Genomic DNA, 26,940 nt, shown 5'->3' on the forward strand with positions numbered 1-26,940 from the left:
TGGGTCTGGCTCCTCTTTGTGCTCCAGCAGCCAGGAGGGGACATGAAATGAAATATTTATGCAGCAAAAGACCTTTCTGTGCAAGGGGAAATGGCTCATCCTCCTGCAGCTGCTCAGAAATCCACAGCACTGGAAGCAAAGCACAAACCAGAGAGTTCCTCTGGGTTTTATACCTGGTTTTTAAGTGTAAAAGAGGAAAACCTCAGTTCTTGTGTGGGATGGAGCAAGGCCCACTGTGAGCAAGGGTTGGGAGAGCACCAGTGAGTTCCCAGGGATAAATCTGGTGGGATAACAGCATCCAGCATTAACTTTCTTGGCATTTAAATCCTCAGCAGAGATGCTGTGCCCTGCCAGCAGCTCCTATCTCGTTCCATCCCCCTCCACCTCCTTTTCTTTGCTCGTGGCAGAGGCCAAGGAGTCTTGTGCTGCTTGAAAACAGCCCAGGGAAGCTGCAGAACTGCCCTGGTGGGAGCTTTCAGAATTTTATTTTATTTTCATTACAAGCCCCGTGGCATTTCATGTTCTTTTGCATAAATCCTGGCTGCTGGAAATGGGGGCACTGAATGAAAGCTGAGATTCTCATGCTTGCTTTTAAAGAGTTTGGTTTGAGTCCTTGTGGCTGGGACACATTTTAAATTCTCTTTTCCTGCGCTGTGATGCAGGACTTGGAAACACAGAAGCAAATCCCCCTCACCCAATATAACACAGCTTTTAAAATGGACTTTTTAAAGTTATTTGAGGCTTAGGAACGGGGCTGAGAGGGGGTTTGCTTGCTTTGAACAGGATTTTCCCTGATAATTATTACAGCATGGGAAAAGGAGCACAACAACAGCTCTTGTGTTTTGTGTCCCTCTCGAGGGCTGCGTGGTTGGGAGTCTTTTTTTCCCCCTTCCAAAACAACAACAAAAAGCCAGGCTGAGAGCTGGGAGGAAGGGAGGCACTTCTGATGTGCTGCTGCTGCTGCAGCATTCTGCAGTTCCCAGTGTCTCCTCCCGCAGCCAGAGCACTGATAACACACAGGGGAGGAGAATTCTGTTTGCTGTGACCTTTCCTGCAGGAAACCTCTGCTCCCAGGGCATGGTGGCTGTGCCCAGCCAGCCCTGCAGGATGGCAGCAAACCCAGGAGCCTGAGATGCTCCAGTTGTGAGGCTGCAGGAGCCGCTAGAAATTCAAGGTATCTCTAGAACTTCAAGGTATCTCTAGAAATTCAAGGTATCTCTAGAAATTCAAGATATCTCTAGAAATTCAATGATATTTTAATATCATTTGGCCCCAGGTGTTGCAGCTCTGTGCTGGTGGTGGGACAGCTTTTCCAGGGAAGCCCTGGGGAGGTGTCTCCCCCTTTTCTGCTTCTCCCTGCCCCACAGTTGCCATGGCAAAAGGGGTTTTGAATAAACAGCTTTTTCGTGGAGATCAAAGCAGGGGTTGCTGCTCCGTGCAGGTAACCCTGCCTGCCTGGGCCTTTTGGGGAATGGCTCATTTAACCAGCTCAGGGTTTCTCCTGTGTGGGTACAGACTCCCACAGCTGGCACAGACACTCCAGCTCTGTGCTGCTCTTTGTGCTCACATTAAAAAAAACCCTTTGCATTTGCTGTGGGCAGGCCCTGACCTGCCCAGCCAGGCACTTTTGGGATTGCTTCCCCTTTGATATGGATGTTGACTGGAGATTTGGGCATTCTTGAAAATCCTGTAGCATAAAGAAATGTTCATTATCCCATGCACTCGACTGCTGGGCTATGTAAAGCATCTGCAGCCTCTGAGGCTGGCAATACCTTTCCTTTAAAACAAACAGAAAAGGGAGCTGGTAGCAGGCTCAGATTCCCCTCAGTTTTCCTTAGCAAAGGGAGGTTATCACAACTTGCAGGGATGTCTTGCAGGGTGAGCAGCCTGAGCTTGGCTGGATGCCCGTGGGGATGTGTTTGTGTGAACGCTGCACCAGAGCAAGGCTCTCCAAGCTGCTCCTCTCCATTCCCTGAGGAATCCCGTGGCTCTTTGTGTCCCTTTAAAGCTCCACTTGGCAGCAGAGCTGCAGCCCTTCCTACGTGGCCTCCTGCTCCTGGAGCTTTGTACCAAACTTCCCCCAGAAGTTGTTGAACTTCGTTGTTTGAGCTGGCAGGACTGAGCGCGGCCCAGGGAAAGCCCAGGAAAACAAAGAGATCCCAAACTCTGCTGAACAGCTCACCAGAGGAACAGCAATCCCTCCCCTTCCTCAGCAACATAAATCCCAGTCCCTGTGGGATCTGGCAGGGCTGGGGAGCTGCTGCAGGATCAGCCCCGCTGGGAATAGCAGCAGTGAGGGGGTGGGGTTGGCTGGACCGGTTTCCAAATTCCTACCAGTCCAGAATTCGGGCAGAACTGCAAAACACCCCCAGGAGCTCCAGCAGGGTGGGTAGGACAGGAGCAGGTGTGGGCAGAGAGCAGCAGGGCACTGCCAGGCCCTGGGAATGCAGCAGGGACATCACAGCGTCCCCTCCCTGGCCTCAGGGGCAGCTCCTCAGCTCGGCCAGAGCTGCTAAGTGGAAAAAGTGATGCAGCCCAGTGGGGTTTTGGCGCTTTGCTGCATTTCCTGGGTCAGCAGTTTGCTGTTCAGAGCAGCACAATTGAAGTGGGTGATCACTCCTGCTCCAGCTTTGGGGCCGTGTCTCTGCCAGCTGGGATGAGATGGGTCAGATCTCTGGGTGACATCTCCTTCCCTTCTCCTTGCCTGGCCATTCCCAAAGGCCTGGAAGGAATGAATGCTCTGGGTCAGATCTTTGGGTGATATCTCCTTCCCTTCTCTCTGCCTGGCCATTCCCAAAGGCCTGGAGGTGTAAATCTTCTTCTGTTGGAAATCTGGGCAGCAGGTTCCCCCTCTGTGCTGTGAATGTGAGCTTCAGCATTCAGCCTCCTGGCAAGTGACCCTAAATCCTATTCTGGCGGTTTCCCTTAAAACAGAGAGAAACCCAATGATTTTTAGCAACCCCCAAAGTGATTTATGTATCAGGCAAATTGCCACAGCCCAGGTGAGTTCAGGAGTGCTCCTGCAGGTACCAACAGGACAGCCCAAAGGAGAACAGAAACCTTTGTCTGCCACCCTTTGCACAGGATAACGTTGCATGAAGAGGTTATTGGGGTAATAATTCCTTGTGATTGCACAGCCTTGTCATCTGCACACTCTGGAAGGCTTCAGAAAAGGCCTGGTGTCATTATCCTGGCTCTGAGAGTGAAGGCACAGACAGGGATTTGCCTAAAGTTTCCCTGGGGGTAAATGGCACTTGGGAATGAGTGCTGGGTGCTGGGTCCCAGTGCAGGGCTGGAACGTGAGGCCAGAGCTTCATGAAAAGAAAAGCAGAGCAGACAAGAAGCCTTGTAGGCAAATCAGCTTTCAAAGCACCTGAAAACTTTGTTTAGGACTGAATTGCAATGAGCCACGTTCCCACTTGGCTGGATCTCCCAGGGAATGCTAAGGAGCAGGGTTTGCATAGACAGGAATATTTATGAACTCCCTGTGGATAGGAGACAGCGCCTTGAAACCCAGCTTCAGCAAGGAGGGATAGCTTGCAGGTTTAAACTTTATTCTGTGTCAGATATAGCCTGAAAGTTGTCATTTGCAGGGAGGGAGGGATGTCCTTTTGCAGACCTCGTGGCCTGGAGTGATCCATTGACTTCAAAGCCCTCACTGCAACTGTTAACCAGCAACAGTCAGGGTTGTGTGATGGATCCAGGCACCCTGTGCTGGAAATTAGGGTTGATTAGGACAAAGGGTTGTTTCTAAAAAAACCCTGGAATTGTTAACCAGCAACACTCAGGTTGTGTGATGGATCCAGGCACCTCGTGCTGGGAATTGGGGCTGATTAGGAAAAGTAATTGTTGTTTTTAAAAAGCCCTGGAACTGTTAACCAGCAACACTCAGGTTGTGTGATAGATCCAGGCACCTCATGCTGGAAATTGGGCATGATTAGGACAAGGGGTTGTTGTTTCTAGGGAGATGCCAGGCAGGAGTGGAAAACTCCTCAAGCCCTTTGCCAGCCCTTCGCTGCATTCTCCTCGTGGCCAGGTGAGGCTCTGGGGCTGTGCTGGAGCTGCTGACTCCATAAAAGCCACCAGGAAACTTGTGCTGGGTCAAACTCCAGCTCTGCCAGTGAGCTTTGCCCTCTGAGATGCCTCATCTCCCTCACATGCTGACACAGGGCACTTGGGGCATCTTCCCACTGAAGCAGCAACTTCTTCCTTTTTGCTGTTTATATCTGAAACGATTCTTGGAGTTTTGCTTCCCGTCCCGTAACAAAGTGAACTCAGTGGCCTCCAAATGCTGATAACTTGGTGAGAAAAGGGATCCCACTCACGGCCCTCCGAGCAGCACAAGGAGCTTTTTGCAACATCAAAACCATTTGGTTGAACTCAAAGGAGTTTCAATTTGTGCTGCCAGCATTGCAGTAGGGATGGGAATGTTTCTGCCATCTGTGGGGGGCAGTCCAAGGAAACATTTTGTCATCTTGCAGTGATTTAAATGTGCAGAACTCATCCCCAGTTTCCTTCAGATCAGCAGGGAGCCCAGCACTTTGCCAGGAGTATTGACTTTGTTCTCCATAAAGTTTTCTTACTCTGAAACTCCCTAAACTTTGTGTTCCTTGTTTCCTGCCCTGCATCTTCTTCCCCCCACCCCTTATGGGGACAGCCTTTCTTCATTTCTGATTTCAAATATTTTTCTCTGTAGGTTATTTTGTCCAGCAAAGGGGGGCAGAAAAGGTTTATTATATTTAAAGTCTCTGAATGGTGTCCTTGTCCGTGAGGGAAAATTGGCAAGCTTGGAGCCTTCTCTTACAGAGAGAGAATTATTTCACTTCCACCTACAGCATATTTGCCATGTCAGGCCAGCTTTTGACATTTGTGCTGCTCTGGGGCAGCCAAGAGGCTTTTGGTGGCTTCTGGATTGTTCTGTGCCCTCTGTGTGCTTGCTATGGGCTGGCTGCAGCTGGAGCTGGTGGCTTTTGCAGATCACAGTGGCCTTTGGGTGTTGTCCCCTTTTGTCTTGGCGCTGCTCTGGCCTCGTGGTGTCGCAGACATCTTTTATGAGAAATCCTTTCCTTAGGATTTTTCCTTCTGAGAAGCTGAGAGGCCTCAGGAACAAAATGTAACCATTGATTATCTGCTGCTGTGGAATGCAACAGGTGCATCTGTGATTGGTCTCATGTGGTTGTTTCTAATTAATGGCCAATCACAGCCCAGCTGGCTCAGACAGAGAATCCGAGACAGAGGTTTTATCATTCTTTCCTATTCTATTCTTAGCTAGTCTTCTGAGGAAATCCTTTCTTCTATTCTTTTAGTATAGTTTTAATGTAATATATATCATAAAATAACAAATCAGCCTTCTGAAACATGGAGTCAGATCCTCATCTCTTCCCTCATCCTGAGACCCCTGTGAACACCATCACATTGTGGGCTCCAGGAATGAGTTTGGGATGGATTTTGGGGTTCAGCCCCCAGCAGAGAGCAGGAGCAGCTCAGCCTGGCTCTGGGTGAGCCCATCTGGTGGAGCAGTGATTTCCACCTGGGTGATTTCCAGATTGGAGCAGGGCTTGGAAAAGGAGTGTCCCAGCTGGCCCCAGCCCTGCTGCACTGCAGGGACACCACAGGGACACCACAGGGACACCCCAGTGCTCCCTGGCATGCAGAGGAAGGAGCCAGATGTGCCCATAGGAGTGCCCAGCAGGGCTTTCCTGGCACCACCACCCACTCACAGGAAAAGCAGCCAGGATTCCTTCACATTCAGCAGAACCACAGCAAAGGGAGAAGGGAAAGAGCCTGAGGAGCTGGGGGGCCCTGGCTGCTGCAGCTGTGCTGGTGCTGCACACAGGGAGGAGCTGTGGGTGTGAGGGTGGCAGTGAGAGGGGCACAGAACAGGTACAGGCACTGCCAGCTCCAAATCCCCCCTGCTCCTGGAGCTTTGAGCCAATTCCCCGCTCTGGATGCTGAGAAGGTGGCCCAGGTGTGATGGGTGGCAGTGAGAGGGGCACAGAACAGGTACAGGCACTGCCAGCTCCAAATCCCCCTACTCCTGGAGGTTTGCGCCAGTTCCACATCTGGATGCAGAGAAGGTGGCCCAGGTGTGATGGGTGGCAGGAGGGAACCTGACACATTTCCTTCCCCAGCTCTCTCTGCAAGTGCAGCACAGTTTCCTTTATCAGGTTTGGTTTCTCTTATCTCCGCAGCCCCTGCGTGCCAGCCCAAGGCTGTGCTGGGGGTGCTTTCCACTGTGGGTGACAAGGACACCTCAGAGCTGGCCCAGAAACGTGGCAGGGCCACGTGGGTGCAGCAGGATGCTGTGGCTTCCACACAAACACAGAGGGCCCCACTGCTGCAGCCTGGGAGGAAATGGTGAGGGCTGGAGCTGTGCTCAGCTCCTGGGCCAGGCTGGGGGGGTCTGGGGGAATGGCAGGGCCCTGTGCCCACTGGGGGCTGCAGGTCTTGTGATGGTGTCACAGAATCACCTGAGGGTACCCTGAGCTGGAAGGGACCCACCAGGGTCACCAAAGTCCAGCTCTGATCCTGCACTGGGACTCACCAGGATCATCAAAGTCCAGCTCTGATCCTGCACTGGGACTCACCAGGATCATCAAAGTCCAGCTCTGATCCTGCACTGGGACTCACCAGGATCATCAAAGTCCTTACCCTGCACTGGGACTCACCAGGATCGTCACAGTCCAGCCCTGATCCTGCACTGGGCCCCCAAGTTGAAACTAATTCATTAAGGCAAATAAAACCCAAAATCTGAGATGTCCCCAGAGCCAGCCTGGACAATCCCAGCCCCTGCAATCTCCCACCATGTGAGATAAGGTGGAGCAGATGGGATGGGTGGCAAGGAGGGAACCTGACAGCTTTTCCTTCCCTAGCTCTCTCTCCATGTGCTCCAACCCTCCCATCTCCCCCTCCTGCCCACACAACGATCCCACAAATGATGGGCAGAGGGGTCTGAACCCTTTCCATGACCTCCTGGAGGCTCTTAATGAGATTCCTTAATTGCTGCAGGGCTGCACTGCACATCCAGCACAGCATTTCCCCATAACCCCATGTGTGTTCACAGATATTCAGAACACCAACAGGGAACAAATCCCCCCACACAGGGATGGCTTTTGCTTTCCACCCCCTGGCCCTTCCTGCCTGCCAGGGAAGGTTTGTGGGCACTGCTCTCTGAGTGAGTAAGAGCCAAACCCTGCTGGGGCCAGCAGCTGTCCCACCCTTGGCCACTGGGCACTGTTTGGTGACATTATCTCTCCAGATAAGCTTTGTGTGTGTGGTTTTGCTCTTTGTTTTAGCCATGGAGAAAGTTCCAGACATGCCCAGAAGGCACGAGCTGTCCTGCCCAGAGTGGCAGCAGTGAGCTGGGGCTCGGTGCCACCTCGGGGGCACCTGGGCAGGAGAAGCTGCTCCTTGGTTTTTGTCACCCAAAATGCCGCCAGATCCTGCTGTGGTGAGCACAGGATTAAGATGAGCCATGGGGAAAATCGAGGTGACCAGCAAAGCCCTTTAACTTGAGTGGAATTTCTCTTATTAAATTAAATTTAATGTTTATTAGTACCTGGGCAAAAGAGGCTGTTCCTTGGTTTTTGTCACCCAAAATGCCTCCAGATCCTGCTGTGGTGAGCACAGGATTAAGATGAGCCATGGAAAAAATCGAGGTGACCACCATTTAACTTGAGTGGATTTTCTCTTATGAATTTCAGTTTAGTGTTGCCTGTTGGAAAGGCTTTTCGAAAAGGAAAGGTTTTGTGGTGCCTGCATGCAGACCTCAGTGTTTTTGTTTTGTTTCACATGTTTTATTGAAACCGTCACAAAGGTTTTCACAGGTAGTGACAGCAAGTTCCTTTCTATTTCAGCCCAAATCTGTTCTGTGTGTGCAGCCAGAGCATCCCCAGGAGCTGGGAGTGAGTGAGCCCAGGGGGTTCTGAGCCCCTTGGCTGGGGCTGATTTGGGGCTGTGGTTGTCACTCTGTTGTGTGGCTCAGATAACTCAGAAATGGAGCTAAATGTGATTTTTTGGGTGGTTGTATGGACTGGAAGCCAAAACATGGACGGTGGATTTGTAGGAGCTTTGATATGGCTCAGGAACCCTGTGTCCCCCCAGCTGCTGGGCTGAGGAAGTGCCTGGATTTCCTGGGACAATGATTTCCTCTGCACTAAAATCCTGGAAGCCCCTGGGTTTGTTGTGCACAGGAAATCATTAGGAACAGGATGTTTGCTGCCTGCACACCCTCAGGGCCCTGAGCAGCATCAGGAGGAGGAGCTGTGGGTGCTCCCAGCTCTCACACACCGCTGCTGTCACCTCCATGGCAGAGCCCTCTCCAGGCTGGCCCTGCTCCTGAAGGAAGTGTGCTCACAGGATGGTCTGGGACATGGCCAGCTCTGTTTGTTTAAATCGCATTTTTGGGGCTGAAACCAGCTCGTTATTTTTTCAGCTGCTCTGGCCACACTCACAATTATTCTTTGGCATCTCTGCCCTTGTTGAAAATGCACATTTGGAAGTTGAAAATGCCCATTTGGAAGTTGAAAATGCCCATTTGGGAGTTGAAAATGCCCATTTGGAAGTCTCCCAGTGCCCAGCTGCATTCTGCTGTGCCTGGATGCACACACAGGGTCACGCTGCTCCAGAGGGACTGGTGCTGCTCATTTCCTCACTGCCAGCTGCAAACCTGGCTGGAATTTTGTGAGGTTTGCTCTGAGCAGCCCAGGAAGGGCTGGTGGCCACTGCTGCTTTCTCCTGCTCTGATGAATGTGGTGAGGAACACCACAAAAACAATGGGTGGGAATGCTGCTCCTGGGGCTGTTTGGGGTGACAGTGGGGCACAGGGCAGTTTTGTGCCTGGGGACAATTCCTGCCTTTCCATGTGCTCAGGAACCTGCTGTTGCTCTGGTTTAAGATATTAAACAACAACCAAGTGTTGGTATGTCCCATTGATGCTCTGCTGGCCCCATCTCTCCTGTCAGGCTTCACCTGCATGGGTGGGCATTGGTTCTCCTGCTTTGGGAGTGGTTCAGCTATCTTATTCCCAAATATTTCTCCCCACCTGCCTGTTTCATCCCTGGCCCTGGTTACTCTCCTCCAGTGGTGCCTCTGTCACCCCTGGCCAGGTTTGTCCCCTCAGTTTGTCCCTCTCTGGCTCCTTGGCCCTGGGCTGAGTGTCCAAAGCAGTTCCAGCTGTGCTGCAGCCCTGTCCTGCTCCCCATTGTCCCCAAGCAGGGGATCTCAGGGGTGGGATGTGGCTCTCCTGGAGCTGCAGGATCAATCCATGAGAAATGGAGCCTGAACCTTCTCCCCTGAGCTCCTGGGCCAGTGCTTGGAGGTGCTCTGAGTGATGTGACCCCTGTGGATGGGTTTAGAGAGCTGAGCTGTAAACACTGCTCAGGGCTGTCCTCAGAGTCACCTCTGGCATTTCAGCACTCTGTGTCACCTCCACGAGGAGCAGAGCTGCTTGGAGAGGTGAAGCACCTCTTGTAATCCCTGGCTGTTTGAAATTGTAATCAGTTGGTCTGAGCAGCCCCAGAGGGGAGCAGGGAATGGCTGAGCCTGTGCAGAGCTCAGGGGAGGGGATCTGCATCCCTGAGGTGCTGGGGACAACTCATGGCAAGCAGATGTGTGGGACTGGCAGGGCTCTGCACATCCCCGGGGGAAAGGCAGCATCTGGGGAATGTGCTCTCCCTGTTTATTGACACGCTTTCCCCTCAAACTGCTCCAAATGAGAGAGCAACGAACTACTGAGCAATGTGGGGAAATAAAAACAGCTAAAAACCCTTCCCTAAAGACACCAGAGCCCTCCCCATCCCTCCCTTGGCAGGGAAAGCCCTTTCTGAAGCCTCTGAGCCACGTCAGCTCGCAGCTATGACAGTCATCCCACCCTGCTGGCAGCGCTGCTCCCCGAGCCAGGGGAGGGATGGAACGGGAGCAGCCCCAAATCCTGTGGGCACCGGGTACGGGGTGTTGGGGGTGCCCCAGCCCCGGGAGGGACCCTGGGAGCCGGGCAGAGGGTGGCACCTGGCAGAGGGTCCCTGGGCACCTCACCCCAGGGCTGGGAGCTCCTCGCAGTGCCCAAGGGGAGCTCTCACAGCTGGCAGGGAATCAGGGAAGCCAACCCAGCTCTGCTCCTCTGCCCTCCCCTTGCCCCGTGGGACCCAGCCTGGCTTTAACCCTCTCTTTGCCCCCCCAGATCATGATCGAGTTCTGCCCGGGAGGGGCCGTGGATGCCACCATGCTGGGTGAGTGCAGCTGTGCCCAATTATAATATAATATAATATAATATAATATAATATAATATAATATACAATAAATATATATTATATATATTTACATTATATATTATATAAATTAATATATTATATTATAATCAATATAAATTAATATCTTGTATTATTATATATTAATATATTTATATATTGATATATTAAATCTATATTATAATATATTTTGAATATATATCATATATGTTGAATATAATATAATATATTAAGATTAGGAATGAATCTGACTCCATGTTCCTCTGAGAACATGAAGTCAGATTCATTCCTTCCAGCCACGGGGGACCCCAGTAAATACCACACCTGAGTGTGGTGGGATTGAGGGATGCTCTCTGCTCCTCAGCAGGGAGGTCACTCCTATCCCTGTGAGCAGCAGAAATGGAATCACTGAATCACAGAGCATTCCCAGCAGCTGCAGGAGGTGGAAATCCTGCTGCAAGTGCTGCCTTAGGAATAAATCACCTTTACAAGCTGATTTCCATCATCCCCCGCTGCTCTGGCACAGGGACAGTGGCGTTGCCATGCCCTGCTGGGTGACCTGGCCCTTCCTGCTGCTCAGGTGAGCATCCCCTGATCCCTGCCCTGTGTGACCCCCTGTCCCTCCCTGCAGAGCTGGACAGGGCCCTGACTGAGCCCCAGATCCAGGTGATCTGCCGCCAGATGCTGGAAGCTCTGCACTACCTGCACAGCAAGAGGATCATCCACAGGGACCTGAAGGCTGGCAACGTGCTCCTCACCCAGGATGGGGACATCAAGCTGGGTGAGTCAGTGCCTGGCACCCCCCCAGGGACAGCTGGAGCTGGATCCGTGGGGTTTGGGTGTCCCTGAGTGCCACTGTCACATTTTCTGAAAAATCCCTTCGCCAGGATTTCTGCTCCTGGGAAGCTGAGAAGCCTCAGAGAAAAATGAAAACAATAATTATCTGATGAAAACAAGAATTATCTGATTGCTTCTCCTGTGTTTTGCTGCTTTGGGATGGGTTTGGGGATTGTTTACCAACAGGTGGTTGTTTCATTGGTTTCATGTGAATTGTTTTGACTTAATGACCAATCACAGCCAGCTGTGTTGGGACTCTGGAAGGAGTAATGAGTTTTTCATTATCATTCTTTGTAGCCTTCTGTCTGTATCCTTTCTCTATTCTTTAGTATAGTTTAGTATAGCATATATAATGTAATGTGATATAATATAATATAATATAATATAATATAATATAATATAATATAATCCTTCTAAGAAATTATATTCCTTCTAATATAATATATTATATATTCCTTCTAAGAACATGGAGTCAGATTAATTCCTTCCTGCCATGGGGGACCCCAGAAAATACCACACCTGAGTGTGCTGGCATTGAGGGATGCTCTCTGCTGCAGGAGGAGCAGCAGCCCAAGGAGGGGAAGGTTTTGTTCCATGGAAAGGCAAATGGAGCTGCAGCCCCCATGGCACAGCCAGCTCAGCCCCCCGATGGATTTTTCCTCCCTGAATTTATTTAATCCCTCTCTGAACCCGATTTCTGTGGGTTTTGGCCTGCTGAGCATCCTGAGCAGGGGGTGCCAGCTGGCAGGGCTGGGAGCTGGAGGAATTCCTCTTATCTGCACAGCAGCTTTGGTGGTGACAGGGGCAGCCTTGCCAGAGGGTTCCTTTGCCAGCTCTGGAGTTCAGCTGGCACCCAATGAGTGCTGCAGGAGGGAGGAGAGGCTGGGTTTGTGTGCAGGACAGGCAGGGACACCCTGAGCTCAGGCTGGGGATGGGTGACAGCTCCTCCAGCTGCCCCCAGGGCTGTCCCAGAGAGCAAACCCACTGTGTGAGCTCTGAACCCCCTCCAGGTCTGACCAATTTAACTTTGGCTGAGCTCAGAAGGGACAAATCAGGGAGAGAAGGAATGGAACAGCAATTTGGTCTTTTTGCTCTAAAATCAGGCTTTTTGCTAGGAAATAGGTCCTGAAATCTGCTGTGGATGAATGTAGCACTTTGGTTTTTCTGCTCTAAAAATCAGGCTTTTTGCAAGGAAATAATCCTGAAATCTGCTGTGGAGGAATGTAACAGCACTTTGACTTTTCTGCTCTAAAATCAGACTTTTTGCTAGGAAATAATCCTGAAATCTGCCATGGAGCTGCTTTTGTTTGCAGCAAAGAGCTCCATTTCCTCACAGACGTGTAAGGTTTGGCAGGAGGGGGTTGTTGTGCCTGTTTTATAGCACATGGGAGAGGAAAATCCTGGGGGTCATGTACCCCAAACTGAGTTTTTTTCCTGATGCTCAGCTCAGAGGACACAGCCCATAGCATCAGTGTGTGTTGTTTGCTTTCCAGCCTGTGTCTCAGCCAAGTGTGCTAACTCAGAAGGCTTTTCCAGCTTTCCTCCAGCCTCTAATGTTACTGCTCTTTGCAGCTGACTTTGGGGTGTCTGCCAAGAACATGAAAACCCTGCAGAAGCGAGATTCCTTCATTGGGACCCCTTACTGGTGAGTGCCCTGCTCGTGGAGGGCTCCACTCCTAAAAATCAGCTTTGCTCTGGAGCTTTGAGGGGTGTTGGGCCACTCTGCTTTAGGGTGGGAGGGTCTCAATGAGGATTCTTGGCCATTTTCTTGCACATTTCAAGGGTTTTCCTTGAGCAGAGCTGTGAGAGCTCTGTGTGCTGCAGAGGGGTCACAGCGCTCCAGGCTTGCAGCGAGGGTCACACGAGTGTGCTCTCCCCATCCCGGGGCTGACATGGGCTTTGAAGCCACTCCAAGCACATGGGAACAAGAAACACAACCTCTAAATCACCCAGCTTGCTGGAGGAGTGGAACTCCAGGGATTAATTGATGCTCTGAGGCAACATCCGCGCCAGATGTCAACGGCCTGGGGGTTTTCTGGGGAGCAGGGAGGGGGCTGCACCCCGTGGAAAAGATGCTGAAACCCAGGGCTGGGGGGGAAAGCTGTGTTTTCTACAGCTCTGGGAGGAACAGCTGTGTTTCCTGCAGCCCTGTGGGTTATTTGTGGGCGTGGGTTATTTGTGGGTTATTTAATTGCTGCTGCCCTGCCCCTCGCAGGATGGCCCCGGAGGTGGTGATGTGTGAGACCATGAAGGACACTCCCTACGACTACAAGGCTGACATCTGGTCCCTGGGCATCACCCTGATCGAGATGGCCCAGATTGAGCCGCCCCACCACGAGCTGAACCCCATGAGGGTCCTGCTGAAGATCGCCAAGTCCGACCCGCCCACGCTCAGCTGCCCCTCCAAATGGTGAGGGGGCACCTCCCAGCTCTCACATAGAGAAAAACCAGTTGGTTTTAGCAGTTTTCTTTAATTTGGGTAGGGGTTTAGCTGTGTTCCAGCTCCAGCTGTGTGCGGGGCCTGGGAAGGCAGTGCTGGCTGAGGGCAGGATGCTCACGCTGTGCTCACAGGGTCCAGGCAGCACAGGGAGAGCTGCTGCTCACCCACAGACCCCCCAAAAAACCAGGGGTGACCCCTTGGCTGTTCTCAGAACAAGCCATGTGTGTGAAAGGCAGGTTTTTCTCTAAAGCTGGAGATGGCCATGAGCTCCAGAATTGCTTTCCCTGAAGTCTGGAAAGCCACTTCTGCATGTAAAAGAAAATTACCCAGTTAATTTAAAGAAAACAAGCCACTAATTTTCATTTATTTATTTATTTATTTATTTATTTTATTAATTTACTTATTTCTAAATGATAAAAGCTGCTGCAGGTCAGCCAGCAGCAAATGCCTGGCAGAGCCCTGGAGTCACAGCCCTGTCACAGCCCTGTCACAGTCATTGTCACAGGCAGCAGCCACGGTGGGAGCTGCCTCTGGAGCTGCCCAAGAGTGACATCAGGGCCACACTCTGCAGCTCAGAGCTGCACTTTGCAGGCTGAGGGTGCCCTCCTATGGGGCTCCTGCTCCTTCACAGCCACCCTTGCCCACCGGATGGCTCCTTGTCCCCAAGCAGCTCCTGCTGCCATGGGCTCCTTTGGGGACAGCTGCTGTGTCCTGCCTGTGCCTGGGGCTCAGTCCCCACCATCTGCTGCCAGCACAGGAAAAGGCAAAACCTGGTCCCTGCCCTGGCCCTGGTGCTGCTTCTCATACAAATAATCAGAATTACTGAGCACAGGGTTTCCCATGGGAGCAAAATGCTGATTGTGGCCAGTTGCAAGCTGGGGCAGGACCTGCTGAGGGGTCAAGCTGATCCCTCTGCTATTTGGGGCCTTTCGTGTGCTGAGTTTCTCACCACCGGCTGTGTTTTAAGGTCCCTGGAGTTCAGAGATTTCCTGAAGAAGGCGCTGGACAAGAACCCAGAGACCCGGCCCAGTGCTGCCCAGCTGCTGGAGGTAGGGACAGACCAGTGACCCCAGACTGGATTCTGATTATTTCTGTCTTGTTTAGAAAGTTCATAGCACTTTTCAGCCATTAAAACTGTCCAAAATGGACCAGCAATGTTTTTCCCTTTGGAGCAACCTGCAGAGCCCCTGTGGACACCGTGTGGAGCAGAAGCAGCTCCTGTAAACATCCCTGTGGCAGCCAGCTTGGGCTGTTAGCCCTGTTTGAAACTCAATTCCTTTCCTCCTGTCCCTTCCCAAAATCACAGCAAAACTGGAAGCTGCTGTGAGCAGTGTGTTCCCACTGTGAGCACTGAGTGATTCCAGCCCCATTCCAATTTAACCCCCCCCAAGCTCTCTTTGTCCCAGGGATCCTGCCCTGCTCCTGGTGACATTCTGTGGGCAGATGTCCCTTGTCTAAATCCCACTGCTGCTTTTTTGGGGGGGGAATTGCTGCCATAAAGCAGCTTTGGGGAGCACCTGATGTTCAGTGTGCCCTGAACCTCACCCCAGTTCTCTCCTGTGAATTCCTCTGGGGGTAAATCCCAGTGACACTGCAAGGAACCACCCCCTCAGTCTCTGAAAGCCTGAAGTCCTCCTTGGGCTCACAGGGTGTGACTTTGGCCAGCTGACACTTTCCCTGTGCTTGGTTTTCAGCATCCCTTTGTCAGCAAGGTCACCAGCAACAGGGCCCTGCGGGAGCTGGTGGCCGAGGCCAAGGCTGAGGTGATGGAGGAGATCGAGGACAGCCGGGATGAAGCAGAGGAGGATGACTCCTCCGAGTCTGCCTCGGTGAGCAGCTGCACTGCCGTGGTTGTTCTGAGGGAAAGAACCTGGTGCTTTTTTCACCTTCCAAAAACTGGTTTGGGTCACATCAGGTGGAGGGGAAGTGGTTGATCAGCCAGGGAGGGGCTGGGTTGTGGTGGCTGCCAAGGGCATGGAGAAATAATGGTGCTGGGGGTGGCCCAGTGCCCACTCATAGGAGGGGCTCTGAAAAGTGGTTAACAAACAAAAGGAAAAGGGAAGTAAGCCCTGATGCAGGCTGGAGAAACTGGAGGGGAAGCAAAGGCAGCAGCACGTGGAGGGAACTGGGCAGATCTGCCCCTGGGCTTGGCTCTTTGCAGGGGACATCTCAGAGCTGCTTGGGGACACATCTCAGCCTCCCTCCTCTGTCACAAAGGGAAGTTGGCTCCTCCACAGTGGTGTTAGCCATGGGAAAAGGAGTTTGATGTGCAAATTCCTCATCTGCCTCTTAAGGATGTGCAGGTTCTGGGGCTTTTTCATTGCTCCTCTTCCTTCCCCCCAGGATCCTTGGGGCCACAAACCTGGGGCAGGATGGAAGCATCCCAGGGCAGACATCCTAAAAGGGACATTCCCTCCCAGTGCAGTTCAGGGTGACCTTGCTGTGCCATGTAGCCCTCACAGCTGTGTTGAGTGGTGGTGCCAAACACAACATCTGCCCTTGCCTGTCTTTGCAGCCCCCTGGGAAGCACAAGAGGGACTCCTCTGAGGTGAGCCAGCTGAGCTTTGATGGGGAGAAACCTCCAGACTCATCCTTGCCCAAAGCCCTCAACGGCTCCATGGGCACTGGCAGGGACACCACAGAGAGCCAGAGCCACAAAGCCTCAGACAAAGGGGTGAGCAGTGACAAACTGGAGAGCAACCACTCCACAAAACCCAGATCGGCCCCCTCAGCCACCCAGGACAAGCCAGACATCATCCTGCAGCCAGGACACTTGGGAAACTCAACGGAGGGGAACAAGGAGCCCAGGCCTGGCAGGGAGCAGAGGAAGAGCCTTGGGGAGAGGAAGAGCATCGGGGAGGGGAAGAACATCGAGGAGAGGAAGAGCATTGAAGAGAAGAAGAGCATTGAAGAGAGGAAGAGCATCGGGGAGGGGAAGAGCCTTGAGGAGAGGAAGAGCCTTGAGGAGAGGAAGAGCCTTGGAGAGAGGAAGAGCATGGGGGAGAGGAAGAGCATGGGGGAGAGGAAGAGCATGGTGGAGCGACCAGAGAGTGTTTTCCTGGAGAACTTCAGCGAGGAGAAGCTGGCCAATGGAAGCCTGGAGCCCCTGGGGCCATTCCCCCGCTCCAAAAGGGACTCGGACTCCGGCAGCACTTCGGCCTCCGAGAGCATGGACCTCACCATCTCCCTGTCTGCTGACCTGTCCCTCAACAGGGAGAGCGGCTCCATCTCCCTCAAGGTGAGAGTGCTGCCAGCGGGTGCTGGAGAGGGTGCAGGAGGGAGGAACCCTTCCCCAGGGAAAGCTCTCCAGGGTTTGTTTCCACGCTGCCTGTCCCAGCTGGGCTCAGGCCAGCACAGCATCCACAGCTGGGCTGAGCTGTGCCAGGGGCATGTGGCACGTCCTCAGGTGAAGGAGAAGCTCTTGGTGGAGCTGCTGAAGGTTCATGTGTCCTCTTCTGTGCCAGGCCACTGAAATCTAGGGGAAGTCTGATGTCTTGGGTCTATTTTGTGTGCAGTAACCACGCCATGATCCTGACTTGTCCTTGCTCAAGGGTGAAACCCCAAATGGGGCTCCCTAAACTTTATCCATAGTGCATCACTCTGCTGCTCTTCCTCGGCACTCCTGATCCCAGGGAAAAGCTCATCTGGGCTTGTGCCTCTCAGTTTTCCCAACATCTGACCTGGTTTGTGTCAGCAGGCACTGTACAAAGACCTCCCAGGCTTCTTGGCTTTTGCTAAAGCTTCCTGGAGGCTGGGAATGCTTGACCTGGAGCTGCCCAGGCCAGCAAGGCTTCGAGGAAGAGGCAAAATAACTGGAATGGTATTTGCTGAGCTCTAGGAGAAGAAATGCTGTGTCTTGAGGGGGCAGAGGGAAGTGTTGCACAAGATCTTTGTCACGTTGCCCCCATGAGTGAGAAGTTCCCGGCACAGAAACGTGCCTGAAAACCTTTCTTGGCAAAACCTTCCCCACCTCCTGCTGGGAGCTGGAGAGCCAGCATCCCCCAGAGCCGCCTGCAATCCCTAATGACTGGAAATGTGATGCTCTTGCACAGGAATTTCCTCCTCCTCCTTTCCAGCACACCTGGAATCCTTGAAGAGGATGCCACACAGAAATTTGCTCTCTGAGTTGGTCCTTTTGAAGGGGAAAGGAGATTTTTTGGGTTTTTCAGTGGGTAAACCACGTGAGAAAGGTGAGGAAGGGTCTTTGGGACGTGGGTCAGGTTTCTTCAGGGTGGAAGTCCTGCTGCTCCATGGTTTGGTAGCCAGGCTGGATCTCCAAACTCACCGATGGTTTGTGCTCCGTGTTGTTCTTATGTATGTTCCTCATGAATAACAGAGCGCTAGAATTGCTCTGAGGGCTCCAGTGCAGCTCTGAGGGCTCCAGTGCAGCTCTTGCAGCCCTGGGGAGCTGCTTCAGGGCCTCCTCTCCCCCTGCCACCCCAGGACTCGCGGCTGCAGAAGAAGACCCTGAAGCGCACCCGCAAGTTCGTGGTGGACGGCGTGGAGGTGAGCGTCACCACCTCCAAGATTATCAGCGAGGACGAGAAGAAGGATGAAGAAATGAGGTTCCTCAGGCAAGTGGGGCACTGGGATGGGGGCAGAGCAGGGTTTCCTCTCTGTGAGCTAATCCGGCTGAAGTCCTCTTTGTTGTCTTGGTCCCACTTGGGCAGGGGAAGGAGGGATTCAGCTCAAGATGCAGCAAGGCTGTGACAAGGGGAGGTTTGTTGTGGCTGGCTCTGTCCTCTGGGGATGACTGAATGTGTCCCCAGGGCTGCAGATGCCTGGCTCAGTGGAAATTAGCTGGGAAATCTTCTCAAGATGTTCCTCTCCCTTTTGTTCTCAAATCTCCTCAGACTTCATTAACAGAATGGCCAAGGGAGTTGTAAACTCCTGGAGCGTTATTTAATATTCATGGGTGTATCCTCCCTGCTTGATGACTCCTTTGCAGATCTTGCAGCTTTCAAATCTCCCTGACTTATCCTCAGAAAGAGGCGCTGCTGTTTCTAGCACTGAAATGAAAAGGCCCTTAAAATAATTAAAATACAAATTGTTTCATTTGATGCCCAATTCCAGGCTCCCTTGTACTGCTCTCGGGGACTTCCTGAGAGGATAATTTGTCCTAAACACTGTGTCCCTGTGGCTGCCTTATTCCTCAGCCCCAAGATCAGGTTTATGTAAAAGCTCATTAGCAGAGCTCATTTACTGAGGTGCTTTTGGGTGGTTCCTGAGGTGCTTTTGGGTGAGCTGGATGAGGGGAGGGATGCAATGTCATCATAGATGGGTCAGAATTTGGGAAAACTGCCTTTTTTTCCACCCAAGTATGAATAAGAATGGATACAGAGCCCAGAGGCCAGGCCAGAACAGTCCAGCTTGGGATTTGAGGAGCAGTGAGCACTAACCCAGCTGGCACAATGGGTATTTGAGGGACACCAGTGCCTGCAGAACCTCCTCAGGAGCCTTGCCAGGGCTTGTTTGGGAAGCTGTGAATGCTAAAGGCCCTTACCTGTGGGAACTGGTGGTTTTCCAGCAGTTCCCATGAGCAGCATCCTGCTCCCTGCAGTGTCCCAGAGCCTAGAGCACATCAGGCAGCTGGGATGTCCCTCCTGCCAGTGCTCAGAGCATCTCAGGGTACTCAAAGCTGTGGGCTGCAGCTTCCACTCCCTGCTGAAGCACTCTGCTCGTGGATGTGCCCATCTCTTCCCATGACACCCCTCTGACCCTGCACCTCTGTGTGCCCCTGCCCACCGTGCCCCTCTGCAGGCGCCAGGAGCTGCGGGAGCTGCGTCTGCTGCAGAAGGAGGAGCACAGGAACCAGGCCCAGCTGAACAGCAAGCACCAGCTGCAGCAGGAGCAGATGCTGCGGCGCTTCGAGCAGGAGATGATGGTAGGAGGGCAGGGAAACCCTGGGGATCAGCTGGGAACCCAACTCAGGGATAATCTCTGGGTTGCAACAGCCTTGAGCATCATAGGAACACCTTTGGGATGTGAAGCATGGATGGAGGACGGAGGTTTTGTGGGCATTAAGCACCCAAGGCTGTTGGGATGTGAAGCATGGATGGAGGACGGAGGTTTTGTAGGCATTAAGCACCCTGGGAAGCACTAGCAGCCTCTGCCTGGCGGGGTGTAGCAGGGAAAGGGTTGTTCTGGACTTTCTCTCTTTAATGATCTTTTCTTTGATGTCTCTTCACGGCTACTGTGAGAAACAGTTTATAGTGCTGTTGTAATTCACAGGGAAAAAAAAACTTTAAATAAGAAAGCAGCACGGCCTGAGTGTGACAGCAGGAAATCTGGCAAGGCTGTGAGTGTAAATTGAATAAACTGGCCTCACACATTTGGTCCCTTCTGTTGAAGTAAAATAATATTGTAGCTAACCACACAATGGTGTGGGTTGGAAGGGACCTTAAAAATCTTCTCCTTCCATGGCACGGGGACAGTGTTGGAGCACAGAGCTCCAGACGTTGTGAGGGGCTGGTTGGAAGCTTCCCTCCTCTGTGAAGAAGCTCAATGTGCTCCAAACGTGAGGGGTTGGTTGGAAGTTTCCCTGCTCTGTAAAGAGGCTCAATGTTGGGGCATAAAGCTCCAAATGTTGTGAGATGCTGGTTGGAAGTTTCTCTGCTCTGTAAAGAGGCTCAGTGTTGGAGCAGCTCAGTGTCAGAGCACAGAGTTGCCAACGTTGTGAGATGTTGGTTGGAAGTTTCCCTCCTCTCTAAAGAGGCTCAATGTGCTCTAAACCTTGTGAGGTGCCTGGTTGGAAGTTTCCCTCCTCTCTAAAGAGGCTCAACCCAAGCAGGAACAACCCCCCGCACCCTTTTATTTTTCTGTTTTCACTTTTCTTTTTAACCTTTTGGAACGCAACGAAGCCGGAACCCTAACCCTAACCCTCACCTTTCCTGGGCAGGCCAAGAAGAAGTTCTACGACACGGAGCTGGAGAACCTGGAGAGGCAGCAGAAGCAGCAGATCGAGAGGATGGAGCAGGAGCACGGGCTGCGGCGGCGCGAGGAGGCCAAGCGCATCCGCCTGGAGCAGGAGCGCGACCACGCGCGCTTCCTCGAGCAGCTCAAGCAGATGAAGAAGGAGGTGAAAATCTGGGGGGGGAGGGAGGGAAGGTGATGTCCTGCAGTTCTTTCTTCTTGGGAAGTTCGGCATTTCTGGTGGCAGAACTTAAGAGGAAAGCAGTTGGTGGTTTATGAGGAAAGTGTTGATTTTGGGTGGTTCCTGGGGTGGTTTTGGGTGATTTCTGAGGTGGTTTTGGGTGATTCCTGAGGTGCTCTTGGGTGATTCTTGGGAGCCTTTTGGATGATTCCTGAAGTGCTTTTGGGTGATTCCTGAGGTGCTTTTGGGTGGTTCCTTTTCCTGCTCTGCCTGCAGCAGGAGCATGACCACATGCGCTTCCTCGAGCAGCTCAAGCAGATGAAGAAGGAGGTGAAGATTGGGGATGGGAGGGAGGGAAGGTGATGTCCTGCACCTCTTTCTTCCTGGGAAGTTCAGCATTTCTCGTGGCAGAACTTGAGAGGGAAGCAGTTGGTGTTTTATGAGGAAAGTTCTGCTTTTGGGTGGTTCCTTACATGGTTTTTGGGTGATTCTTGAGAGTCTTTTGGGCGATTCCTGAGGTGCTTTTGGGTGATTCCTGAGAGCCTTTTGGGTGATTCCTGAGCTGTTCAGTGACTGGAGGTAGGGTTGTTCCTGGCCTGAAGTGCCCTGCGGGGAAATTTAATTTCCTCCCCACAGGTGAAGAACGAGGTTGAGAAGCTGCCACGGCAGCAGCGCAAAGGGAACCTGAAGGCGAAGATGGACGACTTCACCCAGAAAAAACAAACCATGGTGAGACTCAGGGAACATCCCCCCAGCCCCAAGACTGGGAAATGTGCAGCAGAATAAAGCATCCTTCCTGCTGCAGGGACCGGCAGGTTCTGCAACACCAGCAGCTGCTTCCCAAGCTGCAGCAGAGGGAGAGCTCATGGTGGCACTGCTGGTTTGTTAACAGGAACAGGAGTTTTTGGCCAAGCAGAAGGAGGACCTGGAGCAGGCCATGAAGAACATCATTGCCCAGAACAAAAGAGAGATCTGTGACAAGGAGCGTGAGTGCCTCAACAAGAAGCAGCAGCTGATGAGAGGTGGGTGGCAAAGGCTGGGAGGGAGTGCTGCAGCCATGGCTTTATCCAGCCCTGGCTCTTCCCACGCAGCAGATGCTGTGACAGAGCTGCAAGCTGCCAGGATGGGATGTGGAAAAAACCAGCTTTGCCAGGTCCTGTCTAAATGTTTAACAATAATAATACTTAGTGCTTTAATCTTCAAAGTGCTTTACAAATATGAACCAATTAGGCCTCATAATTGCGAGAAATCAGGTTCCAATATGGTTTGCAACCAATTTCTCATGGAAAACAGGAGATGAATGGTCACCCCCAACATCTGCTGTGCTGTTGGTGTGCACAGAGGTCTCTCGAGCTTGGGACACTTTGTGTGACCAGGATGGGAGGCCAGGGTGGGTGATCTCCTGCTCCTGCTCCTCCCCACAGACAGGGAAGCTTCCATCTGGGATCTGGAGGAGCGTCAGCAGCAGGAGAAGCACCAGCTCATCAAGCAGCAGCTGAAGGACCAGTATTTCCTCCAGAGGCACGAGCTGCTCAGGAAGCACGAGAAGGTGAAGGATTTACACCCTCCCATGCTGGCGTGGGCCAGCAAAGTGTCCAGGTGTCCTTGGGCGCTTCCCTTCCAGGATGAAAGGGGGGAAATCACCAAGGCTGTGTGTTCAGTCCCTATATGGGCCATTCAGTTAAGAGCTGGCCTCAATCCTTGTGGGTCCCTTCCAACCGAGAATATTCTGTAATTCTAAGGGTGGGTTGGGAGTTAAAGGGCTTGGTGATTATTAATGAAAAGGGACCAGAGTACAGCTGGTGTCAAGAAGGCAATGAAGCCTTCTTGCCTGGGACATGTGCTCTATGCTGTGTGCATTTAACGTGCAAGAAGTTGCGAATTCTGGGGGGAAATTTTCCCCCCCAGAAAAATTTTCTGGAAATCTGCCACTGCCCAGGATTTGACATGGTTGATTCCCAGAGCATGGAGTGAAGACTGGCACTTCAGCCTTTCTCCTCTGCTATCCCAGCATGTTCATCCCCTCTTATCCCTCTGGAGTGTCACCAGCCAGCTCCAGGCTACTCCCAAATGTGCCCTCCAGCTGTCCCCGTTCTGCTCAGGGCTCTGGGGAGGCGTCCCTCCCTCTGAGCCCCGTGTGCCTGCAGGAGAGGGAGCAGATGCAGCGCTACAACCAGCGCATGCTGGAGCAGCTGAAGGTGAGGCAGCAGCAGGAGAAGGCCCGGCTGCCCAAGATCCAGCGCAGCGAGGGCAAGACCCGCATGGCCATGTACAAGAAGAGCCTCCACATCCACTCCAGCGGCACCGCCTCCGAGCAGAGGGAGAAGATCAAACAGGTCAGGGCCTGAAGAGGCACCAGGAGATGAGGCTTGGCTTGGTGTGGGGGGAGAAAGCTGCATTTTCCGAAATTGCTGTTTCCATATTCTAACTTACTGCTGGGTTGGAGGGCTCTGTTTTGTGGTGTTGTGTGTGGTTTTCAGCGCTGCCTCCATCGTGACAAAGCAACACAAATTCCTCCTTTGCTGTGCAATAATGGAAGCTGGGCTGGTCTCTCAGGCAGCCCCAGAGGCCAGGGCAATGCTGCCTACATGGGCACCTGCTTTTCTGTCTTCCAGTTTGCCCTGCAGGAGGAGAAGAGGCAGAAGGCAGAGCGGCTGCACCAGCAGCAGAAGCACGAGTCGCAGATGAAGGACATGCAGGCCCAGTGTGAGAGCAACACCAACGAGCTCCAGCACCTCCAGGTACTCATCCCTCGTGGCATGGGCTGCCAGAGCTGCCTGTGCAGGGCTCAGCCTCTGCAGAAGTGCCTGCAGAGGACTCTCAGAGGTTGATGTCCCCTTACTCTTGTCTTGAGAGGGTTTTGTTGCCGTTGTCTAAACGTGGAGCTCAAAGCTCTGAATGTCTCTGCCCAACACACTGGGTCTAAACATGGAGCTCAGAGCTCTGAATGTCTCTGCCCACAACAATTCCTGTTTGTAAGAAATAGATGTGACTAAAGCTGATAAGCCAAGAAACACTTATAATGTATTACAATTAAGAAATAATTAGCTTCTGATTGTAATAGCATGAATTATAACATCTGCATTGTCTCACCCTTCACATGAGACTGGAAATGGAATAAAAGTTTTTAAAACACCTCTGTTACCCCATCTCCTAGTCAGAAAAGAGCTTAACCCAACATTTGACCACTGGCTGTACAGTTCCAGCTGCTGATGGCTGTTGTGTTTGCTGATGTGTTTTTAGAACGAGAAGTGTCACCTCCTGATTGAGCATGAAACGCAGAAGCTGAAGTCCCTGGATGAGAACCACAACCAGCACATGAAGGAGTGGAGGGACAAGCTGAGACCACGGAAGAAGGTGGGGCTGTGAGCAGGGTGTCCTGGCTGGCTGGAGGGGACAGTGCCCCCCCATAGCTCCAGAACCATCTCAAACCCCGTTCTTGTGTTGTTCTCTTTGCTCAAGGCCCTGGAGGATGAGCTGAACCAGAAGAAGCGTGAGCAGGAGATGTTCTTCAAGCTGAGTGAGGAGGCCGATGGACAGGTGCCAGTGTCGCCAACCAAACACGCCAAGTTCATCCCCTTCAGCTCCTCAGAGAGCTTGTAACACCTGGCAGGCCACCAGCTGGGACTGGCCGTGTCCTCCTGGGCTGCAGGGACAGCTTGGACTGGGAAGAGCCTCTCACAGCCCCTTGTCACCTCAGCCTGGGATAAACGTGGCCTCTGCACTGAGGGACCCTGGCTGGAACTTGGGGTGGCTCTCCCAGGAGCTCCAGGCTGGGAATTGGGGCAGGAGCCTCTCTGGATTGCACTTGCACTGATGGCTGGATGCTTTTGGGGTGAGCCTGGTGCTCACTGGGTTTGTCAGCTCAGGCTGCAGCAGTGCCCACTCTGATCAGGGGACACAGCCCCTGGGGCAGGGTTGTCACCTCCCTCTGCACCCTGGCTGCTCCTGTCCCTGTCCTTTGTACGGCCTGCCCTGGGGCACAGCAGCTCTGGCATTGTCTTAAACTCACCTTGGCCTTAGACTTACCCCTCTCCACCATGGCCCTTTTATTGCCACAGAGGGACAGAGATTTGGGGTTTTTTGCCTTGGGAGGGCTGGGTTTTTTCTTTCCACACAGCCTGTGCAGAAAGGGGCTGGGTGTCCTCCCAAAGATGCTCCTGCTCTTCCTTTGCTGTGACCAGTGGTACCACAGCCCCTCTGGCACTAACTGTGCTATCAGAGCCTGGTCTGGGCTGGTTGCACTGCCCAGCTGTAGGTTCTGAGGCAATGCAGGTGCAGAGGGGACACTGGGGACAGCTCAGTCCTGCGGTGACACAGTGACTGTCACTGCCATGTGCCTTGGGGATGAATGGGGTGAAGGCTGTTACAGCCAGAGCTCTCACATCACACAGCTGCTTGAGGCTGGATTTTCAGTCTTTCCTGTGTGGGGCCCTGTGGGTGAGGCAGAGGGTGCTGCCTGCACAGCATCACTGGGGAGGAGCAGTGGGACAAGGGAAGAGGAGATGCAAACTGGGCTTGTTGCTCCCAGCACCTCCTTGTCCACGGATGTCTCGTCTCCCTGTGATGTGCCACAGCTTTTTGGGTGTTTCTCCTGGCTGGGAGTCGTGGCAGAGGGGCAGAGCAGGTCCTCTGTCCTTTCTGTCCCCTCCTGGGGCACAAGGCAGGGCTTGGCTGAGCTTGGGTGGCACTGGGAGCACAGAGCTGGGGAGGGCTCAGGGACCTCACTGGCAGCACCTTCTTCTTTACACAACCCAAAGGTGTAAGGCAGCACTTAAGTATTTTTTTCTGGACAACAATGTTCGTTTTAGACCTGTTTCTTTAGCAAGAAAAAAATATTCCTGCTTAAAAAAAAAAGAGAAAGAAAATATAAGAAAAAAGTTGTTTTTTCAAGTCCCCTCTGTTGATTCACTGACATTTCAGGGAAAGGTGGTATGTGATGTGCCTCACTTCTGGGTACTGGGCTGAAGGAGGCTTTAACTCCAGGTCTTTAACTCTGGATCTGAGGGTTCATTTCCTACCCTTTTAGAGCCCCTAATCCATATTTATAAGCTTCCTGCAGGCTGGCAAGGCTCTGTCGCTTTGGGCCATCCCAGGTTACCTCTGATTTCACAGCAGTCATGTCTCTGTGAGTGAACACAGGAAGGGTTCCTGCCCCACCTCCAAAATATGGATTGCACCTTCCAGATGTGCTAACACCTGGCTGGGAGCTGATGGAAGGTTAATGAACACCAAGGGATGTTCCTAAATGGGACAAGGGCTGTCTGGAGATTGTATTCTGTATTCTCTCCCTGGGTGTGCCAGGCTCCAGTACCTGTCTCTCACCTAGAAGGGGGGCACATCATCTGCTGTCATGTTTACAGCATGGTTATCATTTTCTCTCCTTCTAAAAATGGATTTTTTTTGTTGTTCCTGTTCAAAAGGAACCACAATTAAACCCAGCTTGCTTTTCAGGGAGGGGATGGGACACGATTTTAAAAATTGTGGCTTCGAATAAAAAGGGGTTTTTTTTAATATTTTGTAAAATATCTTCAGTGGGGCCACCACCATGATGTAAAAACTTCTCTAATAAAGTAACAAACTGAGAAACCTGGGCATGGGTCTGATTTTGTGCCTGCTTGCCAGCTGTGACCTCAGCTCAGCTTTGCTTCTGCTCTGGGTTTTGCTGACTGGGAAAAACTTCTGGCATTTGAACTCTGCAAGGCTGATAAAGGCAAGCTGGAGCCTCTGCTGCTGGGTGAGTTCAGTGCAGGCTCAGATGGTGCTGGGCTGACACTGCTCGGTGAGCAGTGGGTACTGCACCGAGAGCAAAGCACTTCTGCAGGGTCCTTTTCCTTTTAATTAACGGGAATCTCACACAAACCCTTCAATTCCTTTCAGTTCCCTTCAGTTCTCCCAAGGAGATGCCTCCCTGTCCCTCCCCATGCTCTCCTCTGCTCAGGAAGGGAAAAAAATTCATTTTCTCCTGGGAAGCTGAGAAGCCCCAGAGAGGAATGAAAACCAAAATTATCTGATTGCTGCTCCTGTGTTTGCTGCTCTGGAATGTGGCTTGGACATTTTTTACCCACAGGTGAATGTTTGATTGGTTCCATGTGAATTGTTTTTAATTAGTGACCAATCATGGTCCAGCTGTGGAGAGGCTCTGAGGAGTAATGGGTTTTTATTATTCATTCTTGTTAAAGCCTTTTGATGTATTCTTTCTCTTTCTTTAGTATACTTTTAGTATAGCATAATATAATATGATTTATGATATATAATATATAACATAAGATCTGATATGGTGATTATGATATAATATAATGTAATATAATATAATATAATAT

General features: G+C 52.0%; 1 protein-coding gene across 1 annotated transcript in view; it reads left to right on the forward strand.

Moving 5' to 3' along the window:
• The window catches only part of STK10 (serine/threonine kinase 10), a 39,162-nt gene extending 14,437 nt beyond the window's left edge, over positions 1 to 24,725 (forward strand). Inside the window, exons 3-19 of the mRNA XM_054287871.1 lie at positions 10,181 to 10,229; positions 10,879 to 11,028; positions 12,657 to 12,729; positions 13,300 to 13,494; positions 14,492 to 14,573; positions 15,219 to 15,353; positions 16,040 to 16,762; positions 17,968 to 18,098; positions 19,285 to 19,408; positions 20,423 to 20,602; positions 21,254 to 21,346; positions 21,510 to 21,639; positions 22,042 to 22,166; positions 22,765 to 22,953; positions 23,233 to 23,358; positions 23,861 to 23,974; positions 24,080 to 24,725. Of these exons, the coding sequence (XP_054143846.1) occupies positions 10,181 to 10,229; positions 10,879 to 11,028; positions 12,657 to 12,729; positions 13,300 to 13,494; positions 14,492 to 14,573; positions 15,219 to 15,353; positions 16,040 to 16,762; positions 17,968 to 18,098; positions 19,285 to 19,408; positions 20,423 to 20,602; positions 21,254 to 21,346; positions 21,510 to 21,639; positions 22,042 to 22,166; positions 22,765 to 22,953; positions 23,233 to 23,358; positions 23,861 to 23,974; positions 24,080 to 24,220 (2,760 nt within the window). The 3' untranslated portion in view covers positions 24,221 to 24,725. The remainder of the gene's footprint in view (positions 1 to 10,180; positions 10,230 to 10,878; positions 11,029 to 12,656; positions 12,730 to 13,299; positions 13,495 to 14,491; positions 14,574 to 15,218; positions 15,354 to 16,039; positions 16,763 to 17,967; positions 18,099 to 19,284; positions 19,409 to 20,422; positions 20,603 to 21,253; positions 21,347 to 21,509; positions 21,640 to 22,041; positions 22,167 to 22,764; positions 22,954 to 23,232; positions 23,359 to 23,860; positions 23,975 to 24,079) is intronic.
• Positions 24,726 to 26,940: the final 2,215 nt, after the last annotated feature.

The sequence above is a fragment of the Melozone crissalis genome, unplaced genomic scaffold (assembly GCF_028551555.1).
Source record: "Melozone crissalis strain CALT ecotype California unplaced genomic scaffold, PUWL_Pcris_2 ptg000061l_1, whole genome shotgun sequence".
Taxonomy (NCBI): Eukaryota; Metazoa; Chordata; class Aves; order Passeriformes; family Passerellidae; genus Melozone; species Melozone crissalis.